Source organism: Zootoca vivipara, chromosome 11 (genome assembly GCF_965207765.1).
Source record: "Zootoca vivipara chromosome 11, rZooViv2.hap1.1, whole genome shotgun sequence".
Classification (NCBI taxonomy): Eukaryota; Metazoa; Chordata; class Lepidosauria; order Squamata; family Lacertidae; genus Zootoca; species Zootoca vivipara.
Genome location: NC_142594.1, coordinates 31,263,357 through 31,278,535, shown reverse-complemented (window position 1 = coordinate 31,278,535; position 15,179 = coordinate 31,263,357). Strand labels below are relative to the sequence as shown.

The 15,179-nt window shown below is 42.1% G+C and overlaps 1 protein-coding gene across 18 annotated transcripts in view; it reads left to right on the top strand.

The window, feature by feature from the left end:
• The window catches only part of PPP1R9A (protein phosphatase 1 regulatory subunit 9A), a 137,703-nt gene that overhangs the window by 92,396 nt on the left and 30,128 nt on the right, over positions 1-15,179 (top strand). For 10 of the 18 annotated variants that reach the window (XM_088653893.1, XM_088653891.1, XM_088653889.1 and 7 more), the window contains 6 exons: positions 48-183; positions 4,124-4,192; positions 5,622-5,777; positions 9,983-10,036; positions 12,545-12,774; positions 13,797-13,893. In XM_088653893.1, coding sequence (XP_088510019.1) covers positions 48-183; positions 4,124-4,192; positions 5,622-5,777; positions 9,983-10,036; positions 12,545-12,774; positions 13,797-13,893 — 742 coding nt within the window. The remainder of the gene's footprint in view (positions 1-47; positions 184-4,123; positions 4,193-5,621; positions 5,778-9,982; positions 10,037-12,544; positions 12,775-13,796; positions 13,894-15,179) is intronic. The other 8 variants (XM_088653895.1, XM_088653894.1, XM_088653890.1 and 5 more) reach the window with 1 other exon arrangement.

Below are 15,179 nucleotides of genomic sequence, written 5' to 3'. Positions count from 1 at the left end.
TACGGAGAAGACAGCAAATGATTCATGTTCCCTGATGTTCTCCTCAGGTTTATAATTGGCAGAGAAAGGCCAGGACAAGTAAGTGAAGTGGCTCAGCTGATTAGCCAGACCCTAGAGCAGGAACGTCGCCAAAGAGAGCTTTTGGAACAGCATTATGCACAATACGACGCAGATGACGATGAGGTAATATGTTTGTTCTTTCTCTTATAACTTCGTGAAGCTCCCTTTCCTGCATTTCATTCTCTCTCAAATGCTTTGTCTAATCATAGTAGGAAAACAACTCCTTTTGCAAATGAACATTCCCCACCCCCCACTCTGTTTCACAAGACCACAATCATAGATAGTCATGTTAGGCATAATAAGTTTCTCTGTAAATATGTAAGTGTTGTTGCTGAAAGTACTCTCTGGGTTGGGGCAGAAAAATGGCACTTCTGAATGCTAAGTAGGGCTCCATATTGTCCCTGGTGTTTCTGGTCAACAACAACAACAACAACTTATTAACAACAACAACAATTTATTATTTATACCCCGCCCATCTGGCTGGTCTTCCCCAGCCACTCTGGGCGGCTTCCAACAAAATATTAAAATACAGTAATCCATCAAACATTAAAAGCTTCCCTAAACAGGGCTGCCTTCAGATGTCTTCTAAAAGTCTGGTGGTAGTTGTTCTCTTTGACATCTGGTGGGAGGGTGTTCCACAGGGCGGGTGCCACTACTGAGAAGGCTCTCTGCCTGGTTCCCTGTCCAGACACGCACACAGGACCTTCAGTCATACCTCGGGCTGTGCTTTGCACCGAACCTGGAAGTATCGGAACAGGTTACTTTCAGGTTTCGGCACTTGCGCATGTGCAGAAACACAAAATGACATCATGCGCAGAAGCGCCGAATCACATCACGTGCATGCACAGACGCAGCGCTGCGGGTTGCGAACGCGCCTCCCGCACGGATCACGTTCACAACCCGAGGTATGACTGTACATATCATGTCACTTTCAGATTCTTCTTTTTTAAAAACAAAAAACTTGACTACCCTACTTTGATATTTTTTTTAAAAAAACAAGTTTCCAGTCCTCACCTCTGACCCAAAATGGTAAAAAAAAAAAAAAAAAACCAAAGGAGGAAAGAGACATATTTTTATGCCTTCTGAGGGCCAATTCATATCCACTCATGTGGTGAAATAATCGCAAAATGATTTTACTGTGTCAGTTTTGCATGGTGAATATTCCTTATGAATGCACATCAGTGTGGTGACAGTTGGTATTTACCATGTCAGTGAGTTTCTTAGTTCTCAAGCTTCAGTAAATACCAGCTGTCACCACGCATGGCACATCCACATCTTTTCCCCTTGTCAATTAAATTACTTGCCACGTTAATCAAGAAATGGCTTTCCTGTATCAATAATAATAATAATAGTTCTGTATTTATTTTAGGTATGTCTATATGCCTTTCAAAAATCTTTGGTCTTCAAAGTGGCTTACCAAGTTAATGTTAAATGATATGAAAACAACGCACCTAAAAACAAAGTAACCAAATATCCAAAATAAACTAGACAACAGTGAAGCAGTTCTAGATTATTAGCTTTTAATAGATGAAGAGAACAGGATACTTCTAGTCTGGTGGTATAAAGGGAACATTGCTGCTGCCAAGCACATATGTCTATGGAAGGAGAATTTACGGGGAGTTCTTTTCGATAGTAGTCCTTTCGACTACTTGCTTCCAAACTGATTAACTCTTTATAGGTTAAAGCAAGCACTGCGAATTGAGTCTGGAAACAAACTGGGAGCCTGCACATATACTGTAGTACTGGTCAAATAAGTTCACCACATTGAATGCCAGTTAGCAATCTAGTCGTCATATTCTAGACCAGCTGAAGTTTCTAAACACTTCAGCTGGTCTATATATACAGGAGCATCCCCATGTATATAACACATTGTGTTAATCAAGCCTAGACACAACCAAAGGAAGAACTATTGCGAGATCACCTGTTGCTAGAGGGGATGCAGTTTTACCTGGCAGTATGTCACTTGGTCTTGAGTTCATATACCAAGATTTCTCAAGGCCTGACCAAGCTTTTCATATTGGAGAGTAAGAACTGTGCAATTCAGGCAGTACTTCACCCCTGAGTGTTCTGCCCAGGGTGATATATGCATAGCAGGCCTTGCTTGCTTTCTCCTGCGATGCCTTCATCACAAGTAGAATGTATAGAGAAACTCAGAACAACTTGCAGTTCATTCATTACCTTCCCATTGTGGTGAAGGAGTAGTGAGAGAAGGAGCGCAGAAAATTTATGTGCAAAATTTACATTCCATTTTTCTACTGTAGTTATAGTGCCCAGAGCAGCTAACAGCAATGTAAAACTTACTACATCAGCTAATAATAATAATAATAATAATAAATCATTGATTATACATACAGCTGGCAGAAACATCTTTAAAAACAAGTGGTGAGTTCTAAAAATTCTCAACCAAGAGACACCAGTATAATCCTATTGATGAAATATTCTCTCACAATATTTTCTCAGAACAGTAAAAAAAAAATTTAGAATAAATGCCAACATTTTCGAGAATTGTAGTTTCTCGTTTTCCATGTTTATGGAAATGTTTTGCAAATTATTTTGTGTCTGTGCAACTTAAATAGGAACATTTTCTGCAGCCTTCCAACTTTAAAAAGACTTCACATTTAGACATCTGTGCTAAAGAAATCATTCTGCTGTTATGTAGAGAAGAAAGCAGTATATCACTTTCTTGGATGGGAAAAAAAACCATGGCTACTAACTTTTATAGGATGGAGATATAGATTTAGATGGAGATATAGATATAGATATAAAATTTAAGCCTGAGTTTAAAGTAATTATTTGAGTTTTAAAAAGACTAGCTCTGATGCCCAATACTTGTCTGAATTTTGTTTTTCTCGTGGAAGATTTGGATGGCTCTTTATTAAGAGCAAGGTTTGTTAATACACAGAAGCACTGTTATCTGTCCAGGCAGAGGATTATTTTTATCTCACTGTGATTAGTTTTGAAGGTGGTGTTGTGTAAGGAGATGCTTCAAGTATAACCCTTCCCACCCCCCTCCCCAAGGCCTGCTATATATACATGTTACTTTACAAGTTTTTCTCCCAATTTTATTTTTTCCTTGTTATTGGAGATGGGGAGAACAATTACATTTTGCAGATAGCTGAAAGTCATATAGCATGCAATCATGCAGCCCTTAACTCAAAGTATGAGGCGAAATCGCATAGCCAGAAAGGACGTGGTGTTGTTCCACATTTGATATACCAACAACAAACTCAGATCTTCAAGTGGCAGCCTTTATGAAGCCAAAATGCCACCATCCATGGCAGAAGCAACTCACTGAGTGGGCCAGTACTACCTTCCTGGCAGGTGGGTTGCTGTGGCGTACTGGGATGGCTGAGGCAATGGGGAGGCCAGCACAGTACAAACACACCCAGTGGAGCCAATCAGGTCTACCTGCCAGTATGTTTGCACCAAGCCAACTTCTTCACCCCTCTCCTTACCAGTAAGCAACAGGAACCCACCCACTGGGTTGCACCCCATTCGGTGAGCAACTTCTGATTCATGCCTAATACAGAGGTGTACCAGCAGGCTTGGAGGAGCACAAAACTTTGCAGAAGTGCAAAACATTTGCAGGTGGGTGAACTCAGCAGGGAGGATACCTAAAACAGTTCAACAAAAACTAAACATGCTCAATGGGCACAGAAGAGAGGGGAAACTGGGTGGAGTACCCTGAACAGAAAATTTTGCTGCAGGTTCCATTTGTTCCCAATGCCCTCTGATTCAACATAGTGTTAACTTGTCATCTGAACTCCATTAGTGAGAAACCAAGGCAAATGCTTGCTTTCAAAGTTCCTTGCTTCTGCTTCGTGGATGGTTGTAGAGACTATACCAGGCTTCCTCAACCACGGCCCTCCAGATGTTTTGAGACTACAGTTCCCATCATCCTTGACCATCGGTCCTGCTAGCTAGGGATCATGGGAGTTGTAGGCAAAAAACATCTGGAGGGCTGAGGCTGAGGAATCCTGGTCTATACAGACAAAAAGTTTGTTGACCATCGTATTAATGTGTAGAAGAGTTCTTTTTTAATGTTTGTTATCACCTGTTTTAGAATACTGACAGAGAATGTCATGGAACCTCAGGCAACTACAATAAAAATAACAACTGTTACCTTAAAAAGGTTTGTGAAGAAAGTAACTTGCCTCTGATTTGTTGCTTCATGTGGCATACTAATCATATTTTGAGATGTGGCTTATTAATTCAACTTAAATTCTAAACAGCTAATGTTGCTACAGTCCCTCCTTCATTTATTCAGTTGCAGGCCAAAATATGACTACCCCCAGGTATAGCAGATAGGACTTTGACTAGGGAATCCCGTTTTGATCCGAACACAGCTATGGAGTTTAGTAGGTGCCACTGGAATGATCCTTGGTCAGTTCCCACACAACCCTATTAAAAAAGAGAGAACATGTACAAAAGCCTCCCTGTGTCTGTAGTAGCTGCAGGTTCTTAGAAGCAGCTCTGGCTGGAAAGCATCTGTCTAGTCTTCACTTGGATGTGCTTCTGGCAAGAAGAAATCCTTCACTGCTTATTTGGTTCCTTTATTTTTTTTGAGACAGGAACCTGGTTTCCCCAGCTGCCTTCCTTCCTTGTTCTTTCAGGCAATAACTGCTTTTCGTTTGTGTTTTTTTTTTTAATGATTCCCTCTCCTAACTTCTGCCTAGAGCAGTCAGTGCCTGAGAGAACAAGGAAAGCAGACAAAGTTGTAATTTTCTTCTTCCCTTTGGCAAGAAAAGGTGAGGTAGATGCTTCTGGCAAGAAGAAGAGTGATCTTTCTTAGCAGGAGTCTGGAGCAAAACGAAGGTGGACAGAAGGCTTTCCAGACATGGCCACTTCCCATGGTCACCCCTCAAGAATCTGTTCAAGTTGTGTGCCACTACAGGTACAGGGGAGCTTTCTGTACACGTGACCAATCTGTCATTGAGAGGGAATTGTGCATCTTCTGGTGGTCTGTTTAACAGGGTGCTTGTGAGGCAGAATCAGTTAACTCTGCATATTCCCCTGCACTCCTAATAAAGGAAGGATGGGACCTGTGCAAAAAGAAAGAAAGAAAGAAAGATATGCAATTCCTGTGATCTTAGCCATTAGAATTCTGCTGTACTTTTAGAATTTAGAACTTTCCAAAAGATTCTACCCTGTGCCTTTTGTTTCTAGTGCCTTTTCATGCTTGCTCGCCTTATTTCCCAATTTTTAAAAAAGGTTGTTTATTATTATTTATTTAACAACATGTATATACCGCTTACTGGAAGAAAATACCTCTAAGCGGTTTACAATGAACAGTAAAAAAAAGAAGTTGAAAATGCCAATAAAAGCAAACATTAAACAAACAAGTTACATAAACAATTACTGTAAAATATAAACTAAAACTAGCAATTGTAAAACACATATTAAAATCGCAAATCAAGATTACACGTTAAAGTGAAATGCCTGGGTAGGCTTTCTTGATCAAGCAAGTCTACCCAGTTTTTGTTTTGAAAACTGTTCGGTTAGGTCCTCTATTTCATTAAGGGGAGAGAATTTCAGAAATGCTTTAATTCTGTGCTTCTAAGACAGGAGAATATGCCACAGATGAAGATGAGGACGACATGGGGCCTGTCCTTCCAGGAGGTGATATGGCCATTGAAGTGTTTGAGCTTCCCGAAAACGATGACATGTTTTCCCCGACAGAAGTGGACACCAGCAAACTGGCTCACAAATTCAAAGAGGTAAGGTGGAGAGCACAGAGTTTGGTTTTCAGACAGTATTGATTCATACAATTGCATTCTTTGTGGATGGGGATTCCTCTCGGTAAATGATTTAATTGATTTCCCACTGACATTCAAAATCAATATATGTAAATGGCTGGAGCTAGACTGCTCTTGTTAAATGAGACAAATTTTGTCAGTTCTTTTTAACATGTGTTGCTGTAATGGTCATGCTGTTGTTTTTGTCAGAGGTCTGTAAACAAGCTGGGACAAATGATCAGAATGAAAGCTACATTCCTAAAAAAAATATCACTGAATAGGTCATACTGATTCAGGACCAAGTTGCCTGGGGATTGCAGCCAGATAATTAGTTATAAATCTGATGCTCTCACTTTTCAATTAAACAAATCATTACTGGTCATTTGATTATCCTGGTCTAATGTGCCTACTACAATCCACCAGACTTCAATACTGTATTGCATTTAAAATACTTGCTTGTACAATCTCCAGTTTAAAATTCAATTTATGGCTGCAGACCTATGAACACCTACCTGGCAATAAGTCCATCTAAATGCAGCAAGATGTTCCCAACTAAACATTTCTTCCCTGCCAGAGCGAAGGTGTTGAAAGCTGTTGGGCTCTAAGTGAGTCCCTTCCTTTTGCCGTGGAAGAACAAAGCAAGTTCATTCTAAACTATTTTAATCCTACCGTAGTGATAATTAGGGTTGGAGTGATAGGAGTATGACCAGGGTGGAAAGGTGGATATCCAAAGGACTTTTGTAGCCTTACAGTGTGATGTTGTGCATGGTGTACTAGGGATGTTTGAAGATTTGGTTTGGCCCACATTTTTAAGTAAACTGATCTGATTCATGCTTTCCTGGACTAATACACAGATTGGAGCACAGTTACCCTTTTGATTTCTGTGCTGCTTTGAATTTTGCAGTGCAGCTCTAAAAACATACAAAAATATGTGTTAAATGTGTATGATGGGGGTAAAATGCATGCTGAGATAATGCAAATGCTTGTGCTGTTTTTTTTTTAAAAAAAGCAATGATTGTCGATTCACATTGAAACAGGGCAGAATAGGTTTAGGAACGAGCATACTGCAAAGCTGTCAAGGACCAGAAATAGAACTGACCTGTCCATTGCTAATGCTTACCACCCAGTTTGGTGGGGCTTACCCCCAGTAGATGCATTTAGAATTGTAGCCTGGAGATGGTTTTCTTTATTCTTTGGGTGCTGTGTTTTGACTTCAGTTAGAAGTACACTCACGTGCTTTATGTTGCACAACTATCTCTTGCTGAAACATACCCTTCCTAAATACCGCAGGATGCTCTTTGGTTTGTCATTAAGGCAGGCTTGCTGGCTTCAGCTGCAAGCTCCATGGGACCTACTGCGCTATGTTCCAACAGTTATCTGACTATGCAGTCAGCGTTCGTTATTTATTTATTTGTAAGAGGGAGGTTCTGTTTTGGTAGCGCAGGAAAGAGAAAACTAATAAAGCCATCTGCACCTGAGCAGATTGTATTTTACAAAACTGTTTGAGGGTCTGTTTGTTTTGCATTATTTACTGAACAGCCTAAATATAGTTCACTTGCTTGTGTAAGTGTTTTCAAAAAAGCAAGTAAGAGGGTGCTAGAAGCTACGTGATGAATTGTAATTTTCAATTAAGCTGTGAAAGTGCTGGATTCATGCGCTGAACACATGAGCGGATCACTGGACTGTACAGTCTCAGGATTTGGTGACAGGTCTTTCTCAGTTTAAAATGATGGATTAAACAGTAAGAGTTGCAGGATAAATTATTTAAGACTTATCATTGGCTTTAAGGCTAGATGTTCTGTGCTTCTCTGTTGCTGAATTTATTCAAGGAATTGCTTTTTACGCGGATTTTTTTTTTTTAAAGAGGGTGTCTTAGCATATTGGAATCAGATTACCGGAAGAACCACATTTTTAAAGATGAATCTGCCTGGGGCCTGAATCTGCAGGAGAGGCCCTCTTTTGCTTCCTGCCAATATCAGAGTAAGGGCGAGTGTGGCGGATGCACAAAGCCACCCTTCTGATAGTGGTGTCTCTGCCGCCTAATGGAGTGGAGGTTGGGCAAGGTGGTGGCAAGAGTGGAACAGTGCAAGCACACTGGCAGAGCCAATCTGGTGTTCCTGCCGGTGCGCACCCACACAGCCCCAGCCTCACTGCTTCCCTTTCCCACACCGTCTGGTAAGAGTAAGCTCTGCATGCCCCACCATGATGGTCACACCTGTGTCAGTGGGAACAAGGCCTCTTTGGTTGCCGCTCCCAGACTCTGAAATTCCCTTCCTTCCCAGGGAAGCCCATCTTGCCACCTCTCCAATGGTATTCTGCCAGCAGACCTTGTTCTAACTGACCTTTGGCTGATTGTGGTTGCCTGGTGCTGAATGCTGTTTTTACTTTAGCTGGCTGTTGCTTTTACTTGTTCCTGTTTTCATTTTGCTCCATTCTGTATCTGGATAGTCGTTTTCATTGGCTTTTTAAATTGAAATGGTACCTTTTGTTGGGTGTTAGCTGCCTTGGGCTTACTGGGGTGGAAAGGAAAGGTGGAGGCATGATAAATATAAATAGTCACAAGTTGTTGTGCTTCACCTGTGACATTTACAAAAGAAAATGTGGTTGGTGTCATTTTGATCATGCAAAAAGGCCACAAGTGAGCATAGCTTGTCATGGCTGCCAAGTCTCCCGTTTTCCCCGGGAAATCCCCGTTTTTCCAGCTGTTCCTAGCTGAAAAAACAGGTTTTTTTGTTTTCCCCCGGTTTATTCTGGTGCAGTGGCCATTTTGGAACTGGGCGGAGCATGCTCAGAAGCGACTTTTGATGCTGCTCTGCCCAGTTCCAAAATGGCTGCAGTGCGACTTCTGGTGCGGCGGCCATTTTGGAACTGGGCAAAGCAGCAGCATCCGCCCAGTTCCAAAATGGTGGCAGCGCTACTTCCGGTCTGCTATTTCTGGCCCAGTCCCTTATTTCTCTGACAGCAACTTGGCAGGTATGTAGCTTGTAGCACCTTTCTCCTTGACCAAAGGGAGCCTAACCACAATGTCCTGTCTGTGTGTAACAGGTGAAATGCAGTGCTTTACATGCCACATACAGTTATTGTGTTCCTTAGCAGAAAAAAGGGCAAAGATGCATTCTTTTGCATGCATTTCCCCGCAGCCCTTTGCAGCAGGGAAAGGAGAAAAACATGAGCTCGAGTAAATGCTGTGGGTAAATGGAGACCAGTTTGTTATGGAGGGAAGGACTGTGCTCTGCATATATACATAATGCAAGTCTGTGTCTCTCTGTGTGTAAAAACAAATGTGGCCATGGGTGAGAATGTATATGCCTAGTGGATGGGCTGTGACCATTGCGATACAAGGAGTGAGTCCATGCACAGTACATCGGTGTGCATGTGTGCAAGTGTGTGTGCACATGTTTATGGGAAAGTGGGTCTACTGGAGAAATATGTGCATTCTACTCTGATGAAATCCAGTTTTGTTTTTTTTGCTCTGGCATATCACACACACACACACACACACACACACACACACACACACACACACAATTTCTTGGAAAAAATGTCCAACACCCACCCTGAATAGTACCTTGTCCAAGTCTGGAGCTTCTTCTCCTGCAGTTCATGTGATGGGTGAGGTGTGGGTCACCAGGGTAGACCAGCCATAAATACCTTCAGTGATTCATCCTGCTGAGATTGAGTTTGACACAACGGTAGGTTGAAGGTCACAACAGCTTTCTTCTTTGGTTGCAGCCTATATGTGTTGTATCCTCCACAATGCTTGAGCCTTTTAATAGCCTGTTAGCTGCCCTCTATGACATGCTTGCTTAATCCGTGTTAGTGAGGCTTTCTAAGATATATTCATGTGCACGGGGATATTAAAATCTGGGCTGGCTAACAAGCTGAATACAACAATCGGTATTTTCTTCTCTTTCAAGACATTTGACTTGTCCTGACAGATTTGATGTCCTAATCTGATATTCCAAGAGGCTAGCCAGCAACACTTTTTCTTTAATTAACTTGCATTGACTGAGTCATTTTCCAAGCTAGATATTTTAATTTACAGTCTACTGCACTGCAGCAGTCTTGTGGGCCTTCTGCTGTGTGTACTACAGTATTCAGGTGGCAGCATAGAAGTCTTTTTTTAAAAAAATTGGAGCTCTGGCATTTGCAGCTCATTTGTTCGCTTTGTGGTTTTCCATTTTCAGTTGCAAATCAAACATGCAGTTACAGAAGCGGAGATTCAGAAGCTGAAGACAAAGGTAAGAATGATTACTGGCTACTAGAAAAAGGCGATGTTCTTATTTTCAGCTGCTGTAAGTTTGTGTCCAAAGGGAAGCAAAGAAAAGTAAGTTCTCATTGAGAAAACGCAGCAAAAAGAAAGAAAGAAAGAAAGAAAGAAAGAAAGAAAGAAAGAAAGAAAGAAAGAAAGAAAGAAAGAAAGAAAGGGGGGGTCCTGTATGCAGTGGTTCCAGAGAGCTTGTTTTGGTAGAAATATTTCATTCAAGTCTCAGGAGGATCATGATGACTGTAATTGCAAGGAAAATAGTTGCAATCGCATATTAATTTTTTTCTCCTTTCCCCACCTCATTAGAGCACTAACAGGCTTGAAAGGGAAATGGTAAAGAATTTGCTTTTAATGTCTGTAGCAGAAACTGCTTCTGAAAAGGCGAAGTATTGTTTTTTTCTTGTATAGACAAAAGTATGAGGAAGTTAACTCAGATACCACTTCCTTCTTTAATAAAACTGGATTTATGTTATATTTATTAGCCTGCCTTGTTCATAAGCCTGCATGAGACATTCATTTGAATGTTTTATTTCAAAATAAAATCCTTTCAGTTTATGTACCTTGCTGAATTCGGAGAATATCCCCCCCCCCGCTAATTAAGTTAAAGTACAAGTTACTTTTAAACTCAGAGTGGACACATGTTTATTTCATCACTGATGTTAGTGAGTCTGTCTGCAAGGAGAAAACATAAAAGAGAAATTCCTAATCTTCCTATTTTAATTTTTTCCCCTCTGCTTCGTTGGAAAAAAATCAGATTCTTGCCAGATTACGGTCTTATCACTAGAAATCCTTGTGAGGCTAATTTGTTGCCTGCTGAAAATCTTACTGCCTTCAGAGGCTGTTGCACTTGGGTAACATCCATTCATTTGCGATTTGTAAAAACAGAAGTCTTTGCTGTATTTTTTGCATGTTCCATTCTCTACCCCCACAACAAACCCTTAAATAAAACAAGTTTTATTTAGACCAATTTAAATTTATTAAGACCAATTTAAATGGAAGTTAAATCCACAACTATAGGCTTAGGTGACAACCCTTTGATTTTAATGAGCCAAAGGTATACCCACTTTTCCTGGATTTTCCTAGTGATTTCTCAAGGCCAGGAGTTGTGAACCTTTAAAGCCAGAACCATATTTGGCATGAATGCATTTAAACTGATGAGTTTAAATGCATAACCTACTATAAAGGGGTGTATGGCATGTTAGGGAAGGGGTGGGGGACGCGTTGGGCTCCTTCTTTCTTTGTCCACCTTGGTACCCCACCTGCATTCAGCTTTTTCATATGGCTCCTAGAAGCTGACAGCACCCCAGGAACGGCTTCAATTCCCCGACTAAACCAGGTGAGGGTAGCCAGTGGGTCTCAAACCCTCGGCGAGTTAGGGACTTCCCCTGCATGCAACGGCAGACTCTGGCAGATTGAGTGGATGAGACCAAGAGTGGGTCTATTGGTCAAGAAGGCAATTTCTGCATGTGCTGTAGAGGGAAGTAAGGGGCAGCTGGGGCTCTTCAACTTGGGAACATAGCCCATGTAGGAGAAGGAAAACTTTGATCCTAAACCTCCACTGCTTTGCGGGATACCTTTGGAAGAAGAAAGGGCTAAGGAGTAAATTCTACACAAATCCGGAGTGGGGTCCCTAAGGTGGTTGGATGGTACACTGCCTTCTGGCAACTCCAAACATCTTGCTCTGCTTTCCTTGGGACCACATCAGCGAGGCCAAGAGGTGGGGTCCTGTCATCTGGGCAGCCCAGGACCTCCATACTCACTGCCCAGGGTGGCATCTCACTTTGGTGCTGCTAATGTAGCAGTTTGGCTTAACCCCCCCCCCAGGCACCCCCCCATTGTCTCTCGACACAGACAGATGCCAACAACAACTATAAAAGGCAGATGATTAGTTATTACACACCACTTTATAGCTATGAAAGCTGTTAATAGAGAAGCTTCTTCCAACAACAATAAATACCCTTCAGGTAGGAAGCTAGTGTTCTGCCTTTGGTAATGTTGCGCAATAAATTTGTCAAAGTATGCTTAATTTTATCTCTGTATGACTAATTTCCAGTTTGCCTCGTTTAGACACATGGCAAACTTTTGGAAAAAAATAATAATAATACAAGCAGTGGTGTGTTCATTTTAAAATTGCAGAAGCCTAGGTTGATGCTAGGTGGGAAATGATGCATTTGAGATTATTCATTTAGCCTTAACGTGGTCTAGAAAGTTCTTTAGTGCTCTAAAATTATTTCTGTTCTGAACATTACTTATTGTATGCAAGGATAGGCAACATGGTGGGCTCCAGATGTTGTTGGACCCCGACCCCCACCAGCCCCACTTGCCAGTGATAATGGAAGCAGGAGTTTGGTAACATCTGGAGGGGGCACCTCATTGGTTATACCAGCCATATAACAATAGCACTAGGCTGCTGTTCCTCATGCATGTTACTTTGAACCAACTGTACCTGAATGTAAAAAGCATCTGCCTTACCCTTTCAAAGCTGCAGGCAGCTGAGAATGAGAAAGTAAGGTGGGAGCTGGAGAAGAATCAGCTTCAGCAGAACATTGAGGAGAACAAGGACAGGATGATGAAGCTTGAGAGCTACTGGATTGAGGCACAAACCCTATGTCACACTGTCAATGAACATCTGAAGGAAACTCAGAGCCAGTATCAGGCACTGGAGAAGAAATACAATAAAGCCAAGAAACTGATCAAGGACTTTCAGCAAAAGTAAGCATGAACTGAGATGAAGGTTCGAGCAAAATGTCTCAATCTGTGTAGCATAGGCATGCAGAGAGCCAGAGAAATCAACTGCAGTCCTGACTTACAACATTTGGCTACAAACCATGGTTTTCTCGGGCTGAAACAAGCCACCATCTCCCATATGATCACAGGAAGCTGCCTTAGACTGAGTCAGACCATTGCTGCGCCCTGCTCAGTGTGGTCTGACCCTGGCTTGTACTGGCTCTCCAGTGTTTCAGACATAATTCTCATCTAGTCCTGCCTGGAGAAGCCAGGAATTCAACCTAAGGCATTCTGCATGCAAAGCAGATGCTCTGCCACTGAGCTAGAGTCCTTCCCCTACTGGCCTACAGTCTTTAATTCTGAGCCAGGAATTGTGACTTATTTCTCCATTGTGTTAGCAGGAAGTAGCAAAGAAGGCAAGATCAGCCCTCTTTGGACGTGCAAACTGGGCCAGAGGTTAGACCTTCTAAACATATATTACCACTCTGGGTTAAATCTGTAAATGTGTAAAAAAAAAATGCATACTTCCTAATAAGTTTACTCATAACTTTCCAGATCTTTGTATCTGTACCTTTTAAGAGATAAAACAAGAGTGGTAAAATGAAAGAGGATTTAATGCCAAGGACACACACACACACACACACACACACGCCAATCCACCACTATATTATCTGTGCACCTACATAATAAATTTATAAGCCTAATTTTAATAACGTGTATTTATTTGGTTTTGTCACTTCCACTGTGGTGATTAACAACTTTTCATAAAGCAAACAAGAGATAATTCAGGTTAATCTCCTACGATGTAGCTTCAGCTTATTCATTTTAATAGAAAAGTATTTGCTCCACAAATCCTCCCTCTTGCTGCTGCATTCTCATTATTATGAGGTTGCTATAGAATCTCTTTATGAAGACAATACATACTGAAGTGTAGCAGTCCATCAAGTTTTTTCAATACCTATCGCAACTGACGCTTGTCCTAACCAGCAAATATATTTTTCCCTAAGAGAACTTGAGTTCATCAAGCGACAAGAGGCTGAAAGGAAAAAAATAGAAGATCTGGAGAAAGCCCACTTTGCAGAAGTCCAAGGTTTACAAGCTCGTGTAAGTAATTTTCAGCATTTTAGTTTATTTCATGACTTTATTTTGGAAGCGTTGTTGCCGTTTAGGAGTAGGTGTGGCTGTAGGGATCTTCACACGCTGCATTCAATGAGTGCACAATCTGTGCATCTCTGTACACAAATAGTTGACAGCTGTACACTTGTATAGTTATTCACATGTAAGGTTCAAGTAGTGTACAATCTGTCTGCCTATGTGAACGGTAGCTGAGCTGTTCAGATCAACAAGTGTCCACCAGATCAACAAGCCTGTTACAGTTATTTTAAATAAGCAGACAACAGTACTATACTGCATGGGGATTGTCATTGCATTGCAACAGGGCAGCACAAAGCAACCTATGATACATACAGTAGTTTACCAATACATGGCTCTCGTACAGGCATAGGCAAACTCGGCCCTCCAGATGTTTTGGGACTACAACTCCCATCATCCCTGACCATTGGTCCTGTTAGCTAGGGATAATGGGAGTTGTAGTCCCAAAACATCTGGAGGGCCGAGTTTGTCTGTGCCTGGTATATTAACAGTACTAAATGTCTGTGTGGTACTAAATACATGCATGGTAGTGCTTCTGTTCATCTGATGAATGGGAAAGGTTTGTTTTACCGTATTTTTCCATGCATAAGACGGCCCCTTTTTTAAAAAACCCCAAATTAAGAAAACAAAACCGTAAAATAAAAGTGAAAATCTGGCTGATTGGCGGCGGCAAGTTGTTGATCTTTTTTGGGGTGATAGCCCTCAAAGTTTCCAGCATGAGGTGCATGCAATGCCCCGTGGTTCAGAAGCAAAGATAGCGATATGGGGGCGGGGGGGGGGCGCACAACACGCTCCTCCTCGGTGGCAGCTGCTGCTGCTGCAGGGAAGCGAGGGGAAGGAGGCTCCCAAGCAGGATGCCAAGGAAGAGCCAGGGGAAGGCAATGGCCACTCTGTGTTGGGCCATGCCATCGAGCAAACTGAGGTGAGGAAGGTGGTAAGCGGGCTGGGGGCAGGGTGGGAGTTTGAGAGGGGAAGAGGAAAAATAGGAAAGAAGGGCAAGGAGAGGCAGCTCTCAGCGGTGGTGGTGGCAGCTGCTCTCAATCCGGTGGTCGAGCCAGTGGGGGCTTCAGGAGGCGAGCCAGCCGCCAGCATGCAGCCTAGGGGGTGGGGTGGAGAAAGGGGGGGTGGCAGCAGGAGGGACCGCCTCAGCCCGCCCAAGCCAAAATCCTGGACATAGGCTTAAATATTTTAAAAAATTCCCCCAGGTGTCATGTTCCATGTACAAGACGACCCCCAAT